This window comes from Benincasa hispida, chromosome 6, assembly GCF_027475165.1.
Source record: "Benincasa hispida cultivar pf3 chromosome 6, pf3_genome.v1.1, whole genome shotgun sequence".
Classification (NCBI taxonomy): domain Eukaryota; kingdom Viridiplantae; phylum Streptophyta; class Magnoliopsida; order Cucurbitales; family Cucurbitaceae; genus Benincasa; species Benincasa hispida.
The window spans coordinates 47,228,370-47,238,721 of record NC_143483.1 but is presented as its reverse complement, the minus strand read 5'-3'; the positions used below and the strand labels follow the sequence as shown (position 1 = coordinate 47,238,721).

General features: G+C 37.0%; 1 protein-coding gene across 2 annotated transcripts; it reads right to left on the bottom strand.

The window, feature by feature from the left end:
* Positions 1-5,261: 5,261 nt before the first annotated feature.
* On the bottom strand, positions 5,262-8,254 carry LOC120080570 (Pentatricopeptide repeat (PPR-like) superfamily protein). 2 transcript variants are annotated; one of them, XR_016529984.1, is made up of 2 exons: positions 7,859-8,254; positions 5,262-5,857 (listed from the first exon to the last, which is right to left on the bottom strand). XR_016529984.1 is itself a non-coding variant. In XM_039035279.2 (2 exons), the coding sequence occupies exon 1, from the start codon at positions 8,131-8,133 to the stop codon at positions 6,298-6,300; it is 1,836 nt and encodes a 611-aa protein (XP_038891207.2). In that variant the 5' UTR covers positions 8,134-8,248; the 3' UTR covers positions 5,262-5,857; positions 6,197-6,297. The 2 variants fall into 2 exon arrangements, 1 of the variants encoding a protein (XP_038891207.2); XM_039035279.2 differs by having other exon boundaries at positions 6,197-8,248.
* Positions 8,255-10,352: the final 2,098 nt, after the last annotated feature.

Sequence of the window (10,352 nt, the reverse complement as noted above, 5' to 3'; positions counted from 1 at the left end):
CAATAAACTACTTTAGAAGCATATCGAAATGTGTTTGATAAATTGGTAGTGCCATTACCACACCTACCAAACAAAGTGTTGGAAGAGACATTCATGAAGGTTTAGCACCGTGGATAAAAGCTGAGGTCGAATGTTGGAAACCGTTGGGGCTAGCGCAAATGATGTCATTAGCGCAGCGTGTTGAAGATAGAGAGAATGCGTGGGTCGAAGCGGGTCGGGCGCGAATGTTTGAAGGTAAGATCCAAAACTCGAATTCTTCAAAATTTAATATTGAAAGTGTAAGTAAATCGAGAAGTAGTAGTGAAATGAAAGAATGTGGGAAGTCTGGAGAGATATTTCCGATGAGGACAATTACGTTGCAAGGTGTGTCGACTAACGATAACCGAAAAGAAACTCCGGCAAGGAGGTTAACAGACGCTGAATTCCAGACAAAGAGAGAGAAAGGACTTTGTTTCCGATGCGATGAAATGTATACTGTGGGACATCGATGCAAAGGGCGTGTACTGAGAAAACTGAGGCTACTTGTTGTGAATGCGTCCGGTGAAGAATTGGAAGTACACGAAGAAGACAAAATGAGAGAGAAAACGCTGGAATTGAACATGCTGACCATGAATGAAGAAGTCTCGCCGATTGCAGACTCTCTGTGAATTCAGTTGTGGGGTTGACAAATCCTTGAACAATGAAGATTAAAGGGGAGATCAAAAGGGAACCGGTGGTAATACTGGTTGATTATGGAGCTACCCATAACTTCATATTAGAAGGAATAGTGAATCTTTTGTAGTTGGAAATCACATAAACAACTTCGTAAGAAAATATCTCGAGAAATCTATGAAGATCGAATTAAGTCTCAAGAGGAGAATCGGTGTTTTACGACCAACCACAAATTTCATGTTGGCCCAAGTACTCATACTGGAAATTACGATCAAGGATTACTCTATCAACCATCATCTACTTCAGAGATCATCCCTCCTGAAACTTTTTTCAAATACAAAAGTGCAGTCTCTTCCTACGAATTAGTAAATAAGGCAGTATACTTTTGTACAGAATAACAAAGAACGAGTGAATCTTCATAAATTTTTCATTGTAAATGGGAAATACTTATACAAATAAAAATAAAAAAATGGGGGGGAGGGAGGGGAGATAAAAAAGATGTAGGGTCATTTGTCTTCTTGGCTAGTCAAACATGGACTGGTTCATAGATCTTTGGGTTTCGATTACCAAGGAATAGAGACTGTACAAATAAAGCCCGAGGAATGGGGTGGTTTTGGGATCGAGAATCGCAGTGCGAGGTAAGAGAGTATGTAAAAATGTGAAAATGATGATAGGAGAATTGAAGGTGAATAGTAGCTTCCTGCCATTAGAGCTAGGAAGTGTAGACGTGATTTTGGGGATGCAGTGGCTACACTCTTTGGGAAAAACAAAGGTCGATTGGAGGAATTTAACAATGACATTTGTTCATGAGGGCCGAAAAGTTACTTTACAGGGGGATCCAAGTCTGACGAAAGCAAGAATTAATCTAAAATGTATGGTGAAGACTTGGGCAGCTGAATATCAAGGGTTTTTGGTTGAATGTAGAATGACGAGCGGAGGTGAATTTACGGCAGAGCAATATGGAAGTGAGGAAATCGACACAATACCAGAATCTCTATCGACCTTGTTAACTAAGTTTAAGGATGTATTTGAATGGCCGAAGGAACTTCGTCCTCGTCGAAGTATAGAGCACCATATCCACTTGAAGGAAGGAACCAGTCCAATAAATGTTCGACCATACTGATGTGCGTATCACCAGAAGGCGGAGATGGAGAAATTGGTCAAAGAAATATTGAATTCGGGCATCATCAGACCAAGCACCAGTCCCTACTCGAGTCCTGTTCTACTGGTTAGAAAGAAGGATAGAGGGTGGAGATTTTGTGTGGATTACCGTGCTCTCAACACTACCACCATTCCAGAAAAATTTCTGATTCCAGTGGTGGAAGAGCTTTTTGACGAATTGAATGGAGCTGTTTTATTCTCTAAGTTAGACTTGAAGTCAAACTACCATCAAATAAGGATGAACCCGAGGGATGTGGAGAAAACTGCCTTCTGGACACATGAAGGGCATTTTGAATTCATGGTAATGTCTTTCGATTTAACCAATGCACCTTCCACATTTCAAGCACTGATGAATATCATATTTAGGCCTTACTTACATCATTTTGTGTTAGTATTCTTCGATGATATACTAGTGTATAGTAGAAATCTAAAGGAACATTTGCAGCATCTAGAGGTGGTACTATCAGTGTTAAGGGAGAATAAGCTTTATGCTAATAGGAAGAAATGCCAATTTGCAAAGGACAGAGTGGAATATTTGGGGCATATCATCTCAAAACAAGGAGTGGAGGTAGATCCAGAGAAGGTGCGAGCAGTGTTAGAGTGGCCAGTACCTAAGACAATTAAGGAGGTGAGGGGGTTCTTGGGGTTATCTGATTATTATCGGAGATTTGTACAAAATTATGGCAGTATAGCGGCTTCATTGACACATATTTTAAAAGGAGGGACTTTTCAGTAGACGGAGGAAGCTCAATACGCCTTTGAGAAGCTCAAAACTGCTATGATGACATTGGCCATGTTGGCGTTACCTGATTTCAATATACCTTTTGAGGTGGAGACCGATGCTTTGGGGCATGGCATAGAAGCTGTGCTAGTGCAGCAGAGAAGGCCGATTACTTTTTACAACCATACTCTGTCAATGAGAAACCGTGTGAAACCGGTATATGAGAGGGAGTTGTTAGCTGTTGTCATGGTCGTACAGAGGTGGCGACCTTACTTGTTGGGAAGACGATTTGTCATTAAAACTTATAAAAAAGCATTGAAGTTTTTGCTTGAGTAGAGGACGATACAACTGCAACATCAGAAGTGGGTTGCTAAATTACTTGGTTATAATTTTGAAGTAGTCTATCGTCTGGGATTGGAGAATGGGGCCGCAGATGCGTTGTCCAGAGTGGATATGGAAATTCAGTTGGCTCAGTTGTTGGCTCCTACTTTGATCGATATGGCTATAATTCAGAAGGAAGTAGAGCAGGATGATCGGTTACAACGAATTAAGGGTCGTGTACTACAGAAAAAGGACAGAGTACACGATTTTTCTCTCCATCAGGGCGTGCTAAAGTACAAAGGAGGTTAGTACTTTCAAGTACTTCATCCTTGATACCTACTATCATGCATACATATCATGACTCTGTTTTTGGCGATCATTTAAGATTCTTGAGAACATATAAAAGAGTATCAGGAGAGTTGTATTGGGACGGGATGAAGAGAGCTGTTAAGAAATATGTGGAAGAGTGTGTGGTCTACCAGAAGAATAAATCTTGCATTGTCTCCAGCAGGGCTGTTAATGTCGCTCCCTATTCCTGATGTTGTATGGGCTAACATATTGGTGGATTTCATTGAAGGCTTACCCAAAGCCAAGGGGTATGATGTGATCTTAGTTGTAGTGGACAGATTGAGCAAGTCTGCTCATTTCTTGACCTTAAAACATCATCTGAATGTTGGTGTTGTAGTAGATGTATTTTGTAAAGAAATAGTGAAGTTGCATGGGGTGCCAAAGTTTATTGTCTCGGAGCGAGACAAGGTGTTTGTGAGCCACTTCTGGCAAGAGTTGCTCTGGTTGTCGGGTAGCAAACTTCATCGCAGCACAACATATCATCCTCAATCGAATGGTCAGACAGAGGTGGTGAATCGCAGCGTAGAAATGTACTTGAGGTGTTTCTATGAACGCCCTAAAGAGTAGATTAATTGGTTGCATTGAGCGGAGTGCTGGTGTAATACTACGTATAATGCCTCCACTAGTTTTTCTCCTTTTCAAATTGTGTATGGACGCCCTCCTTCAGTGTTGATCTAATATGGGGATGATTGCACTTCGAATGCAACATTGGACCAATAGATGCGAGACAGGGATGCTACACTGCGTGTACTTAAAGAACATTTTTGGGTGGCTCAAGAGAAAACTACGGACAAAAATATATATATATATATATATATATATATATATCTTAGAATGAAAACTATACATTAGAATCAAAACGAAGGACAAAAAATATATTTTTGCCTAAAAATAAAAATGGGAAACAAAAAAAAAAAAAATCAAAAAACCCTGTTGGGAATGACTTTTAGGAAATGAAGAGGGAGAAAGATATTAACATTGCTCAAATTGAAAAAATTAATGTTTAATACTTTTCTCTTAACTTTGTAAACTGCCTTATTTAAAATTAATTCCAAGAATTAATTAGCAGATTAATTCACAGAATTGATTACCATTTTAAATAATTAATTCTAAAAGGGACTCTTTGAAAAATTGGATATTCTTTTATCCTTAAAAGTCAACCTTCAGAATTTTATTTTCTTCAAAGATATTTGTTTTTTTTCTTTTTTTTTTTGGACAATTTTCATTGGTTCCATCCCCTTCTTCAATGAGTGCAAGTCAACGATCGAGAGTTGTGTTAACCTTAGAAACAATCGATTTTCACGATTTAGTACTGAGGTCGCACCGATTTTGCTTTCATAGTGGATTCATCTACAACACAAAAGTTGTCATTTGGTTCGTATGTCCCGTCTTCCCAAAATTGCAGGGTTGGAACTTCAGAACCAGAAAGGAAAATGCTCAAAGTGTTCTCTTTTCAAATTATGTGCTTAGTAGCTAGCTTCTATGACATGCAGAGAAATACTAAACTTGCAATTAGAGTTTTAACTGTTTCCGTTTTCTTTTGAATTTCAATTGAAGGGTAGGGTGAAAAGTCGAACCTCTTACTGAGCGGAGAGATTTATAATACCTAGATCAATTGAACTATATATAAGATTCCAAACTCAAAAAGTGGGAAATGCATAGGACGACAAAGCGATCTAAGAAAGAAATAGTGCTGATAGACCTCTGATTACACTGCAATATCAAAGAAGGAAGAATAAGGGTAATATAGAAAAAGTGGCAGTTGCGGCAGTTAAAGAGGTTGGAGACCACAGTTAAATGACTTTCAATTATGTTGGGAGAAGTTCTGATTTAAAAGAAGAAAGAAACGAAAAGAGAAGGCATTGAAGAATTGAATATCTTGGGTAAGGGGAGTGAGCTCTCGTGTGTGGGAGTTCGGGTTGGTCTGATCGTGCAGAAGCAGCGGAGGAGTACTACTCATTGCCTACTTCATCTAGTAGGCAATCGTGTAGAAGAGTCCCGACGATCGTGTAGTTGTTGTAAGCGATTGCGTAGTGATTGTAAGTGAACGCGTAACAAGTGTAAGCGATCGTGTAGTTATTGACTGGTTGTCATCGTCTAGTAAAGTATATATCCATCGTTTAGCTGTTTGATATACAATCGTGTAATCACACTTTATCAATAAATACATTTTAAAATATCAGTTTCCTATCATAGCTGTGTTATTGACCAACCTTTTTGTAGCAACATTCGCGTCATACCTCCATGTCTACCTGATCTGTGGCTGATACTGTTTGCTTCTGACTTGAGGACGAGGATCGGGATACAGACAATTGCCATAACTTATCAGCCGATGTCATTTTTCATGGACTCAAACCTCCATGTTATATCCAGGACTAATATGGAAGGAAATCAGCAAAATGCAGCTCCATATGAACCAACGGGGCAAATCAGATTAGGTCAAGATTGCAGTACACTAGATTCACATCTTGTTTCTCAGGATAATATGCCTGCTGCTGCTTCTTTCTACAATGAGGAGTCGATTGACTAGCTTAAAGCTTAAATAGCCAATCAACATCATTGGAAGCAAAGATCGGTCGTAAGACATGGGAAACGCCAATTGCTGCAGATATTCATCCCCGAGTTGGGATTATAGCCGATCACCAATCCTGCAGGCTACAACAACAACGATAATTGTTGGAGACTCAAATGGTGGATATGCAAGCATGATAACTTATATGCTGTTCTATATCGCCATATAATAATTATATAATAAGCACGTCGCGGACATAAAAAGTTTAGTCGAAATGTAACTAAGCAAGCAAGCTATGATGATGCTCCATTGAGCCTTATTCTGGAAACAATGTGGAAGGCATCAGCATCAGCATAAGAATTGACTACTAAATTAACCTGATTGATTAAATTTAATACCATCTATAAGGTTTAAAGACACAACATCACAAGCTCTCAAATACTAAAGATGGTGTCTCTTTCCCTCCTGGATATATTAGTTACCTTGAATGTCCTCTAGCTCTGATCATGTCAGCCAGATCAGCGACTTACAAAGTCTATACAGTTTATTACACCGGTAGAGTTGAGACGTCATTGATTAACTTCTAGCGGGAGACTTGATAAAGATGGCCTTCTATATCAGGGAGAAACCCTTTCTCCATCATTTCCTCTTTAATTATCTCATAAGTAGTTTGATTCGGTATTAATCCCTTCTCCAGCATTTCATTAAGAAGTCCATTTGCATCTTCCAATTTTCCTTTTCTACAATAACCTTGAATCAACACATTATAAGTTACCACATTAGCCCATCTTCCTTCTTTCTCCATTTGCTTCCTCACATTCAAAGCAGCCCTTAAGTTTCCTTCCATACAATAACCATTCAACAAGATGTTATATGTCAAATGACTTGGCTGTAATCCCCTTTCAAGCATCTCATCAACGAGCCGTGCTGCCTTTTTTGGCTCCCTTTTCTCACACCATGCACTTATTAAAATATTGTAAGTCACCGTATCTGCTTTCACACCCCTACGTTCCATTTCATTTAAAAGCTTCTTGACTTCCTCCATTTTTCCCTCCCTACAAAAACCAACGATAAGACAATTGTAGGTTGAGATATCTGGGAGAAATCCTTTCTCTAACATTAAATTCTGCAGCAAAAATGCCTCTTCCATCTTCCCACACTTGCAATATCCATCAAGTAATGTATTAAATGTTATAACATTAGGAGCCAGCCCTTGTTTTCGAATATTATCAAACAACTCCCTAGCTTCCTCCAATAACTTCTTCTTACAATACCCATTAATCAGGGCATTATAAGTAATGACATTAGGCTTCAAGTTTGAACTCAGCATTCCATCAAGCAAAACTTTTGCCTCATTCAGTTTTCCTTCATTGCACAAACCATTAATTAAAGAATTGTACGTTACTACAGTAGGCTTCAGACCCTGACTCTGCATTTCCTCAAACACCTTCAATGCAGCCAATACGTTTTCATCTTTACAGAACCCATCAATCAATGTATTAAAAGTTACATCATTTGGGCTAACTTTATTTGCCACCATTTCCTTCAAAATAGCATCAGCTTTATACATCTTCCCAACCTTACCCATTTTACAGTACCCATCAATGAGAGTGTTATAGGTAACCACATTGGGCCAGAATCCCCATACTTTCATATCATCAATAACATCTCCAGCTTTATTCAATTTCCCAACCTTGCATAACCCATTAATCACAATATTAAATGTAATCAAATTAGGATTAACTTTCCTTCTAATCATCTCTTTATACACAAATTCCATATCCCCAAATTCATTCTCCTTCACCAAGGCACTCAACAATGGGTTACAAGATAACACAGATAACTTATACCCATAATCACCAGCTCTCTTAAACGCCTCCAATCCCAAAACTGTTTTCGAATTTTTCACATAAGCTAACACCAATATATCAGCAATTATCGAATTAGCACAAAATTGATCACTACACACCGAAAGCGTATGAAAAATCAAAGAAATCGAGCAATTTGTTTCACCCTTTACAAAAGAGTCGAGAAATGATCGAATTTTGGGGTAACATTTAGCATTGGCTAATAAATGTATGAGTCTGCAAAAGAGTTCGATGCTGTAATTAACTTTAAGCTCTTTCTGGGACCAAGTGAAGTACCTGAGAACAAGCAATGGGTCGACGGCTCCCGAACCAAGCAATTGGTGAAGAAAATCGACGGGACTTTTGAATTTGAAATGGGATTTGAGGGTTGACCATTGTTGCCTGGAAATAAGGTCTGAGATGATTAGTGGGTCGGAATCGTTCGATGTGGGAGCCGTACAGGTTGAATTGTAAGTACAGAACGGAAGATAGGTCGTCGAGAAAATGAATTTCCGATAAAGTTTCACCGGGAAAATCGTCGACGTTGACGAGATGCGAATGATAACGTTCATGTTTTTCACTTGGAAGACATCGACTGGAATTTCTCTGAGAACAAGAGAGAAAATGGTTAGGGTAACTGCTAAGGTAAAGACAAGACTTTCGTTTATAAAGAAGAATGAAATGACTGATCTTAGTGTTGGTTATTTTTAACTGGTTATATAATATTAAATTTCTTACAACAATATTGGTGTGTTTTTATGGTTTCGACATCGACATGATAAGTAAATCGAACAATGTATTATAGAAAAATCTTTGAAATATTAAAATAAATAATAAAATATCACTAATATAAGTATTTATTTTTCTTTTTTTAATAATTTTTTAAAAATATCGTTGAAATAAAATTTTATCTATATTTTCATTGAAATTTATGTAAAAGTAAGATTTCAATATTTTCGTCAAAAACCTTTTAAACTTTGGTTGGTTCACTTTTTGGCAAGATAAAGTAAAGGTTTTCTTGTCTTCGTGTGTGCTTTTCTTCGTTGTTCGAAAATTTTCATTTAATTTTATAAGATTTCACGGGATGTAGGATTCAAATATCACCCATTTTGTTTTTTAAAAAAAATCAAACAAATTCTATTAATTTTTTTTAATTAGTACACTTAAAATTTTCATTCAAATGACCATATAGAAAATTTGAATTTAAAGAAAAATTACTCAATTTTGTTTATAAATTATCTATCAAATTATCCATATTTATAATCTAAATCTACATGTTCAATATAAACTTATTCATTAGCTTGATCATTAAACAATAAAAGTTTAAACTTAAATATAATATTTATATAATAATAATAACATAATAAAATTGAAAAAGAGGCAAATGGAGCAGGGATGGGATGAAAATTTTTTAATGCATGAGATTCCTCATCCTTATCTAACTTACCAAAATTTTTCCCCAATCTCTTCCCTATTTCCCACCTAAAATGGGAATCTCCACCTATCATCTCTAGAAAAGGAACATGTTTATGTTCATCTGTCAAGAATTTAATATTCAAAAGTTTTTTTTATAATCTAAAAATTGTAAGGTTGGATCGGCCCATAAAATTAGTTGGAGTGCGCGTAAACTAACTCAAACCCTCGAAATATAGAAAATAATAAAAAATAAAGAATATTTTTCTCTTTAATTTATTTTTAGATTTTATAAAATATCATTGGAACTGGAAATAGTGCATTATTGGATGGACGACGACATGCACATGTGGTGAAAGGGATACTTCCAATTACCATTACACTTTAGAAGTTCCCTTGCAAGCATTTATTTATACACTCACTTACCAAACCTAAATCTTCCAATGTGGGATAACTTATGCCTTTTCTCTCCAAACTACGTTTTCCTCCTGCTATGAGCCAAAAGCCCAAAGTCATTCACAACAATCCCCACAAATGACTGCTATAGCAAACAAAACAAAACAACAAAAAGATTTTGAAAACTAGTTTTTGAGCTAAGAAAGAAGAACAAACTTAAACATCAATATCTTATGATTTGAATTGATGCATGGTGAAGTAGGATAACAACCTTATTAGAGAGAGTGAGTTTACCTTTTAAACTTTCACTAACTATGGTTGAGACCCCTACAACACGTTTTTACTCCTTAAATTTTCCTTGATTCTACGATGTAATGTATGCTATATAAGGTCATGTACATAAACTTCTGTTCACCATGAAAGCTCTAGAAAGATACTCTTAAACTCTTTCATAAAAGGCGACCACACCTTCACATTCACGTTTATTGCTTCATCAAGTCTATCGCAATAGACCACTCAAAATTGAGCTTGAAGACTTTACATCTAGTCCATACCTGGATCTACTTCATCAAGTCTGTCAAAAGACAAACCACTTAAAACTGAACTATGAAGATTTTTACAACTATCCATCAAGTCCATACCCTAACCACCCAACGAAAGGCCTGTGGACCTTTAAGGTTTTACTTATCTCCATCAAGTCCGTATTAGAACCACCCAAAGAAGGGACTACGGAGTTTTTATGCATTTGAGTCCTATGCACAATAAAGATTCCTGAATTATTCTCCTTGTTCATTTGGTTAGAGGATTCACTAAGTTCCTCTTCGACCACACAAACTCCAAGGAAATAATTCCTCTTTTCAACAACAGTTTCATAACTCCACGTCTGAGACGTATATGCCTCCTTTTGCAATTATATACACTATTTTTGGCAATTCCTATGGTAGCCTTTGAGTCACATTGTAAAGAGACTAGTACCCCTCCC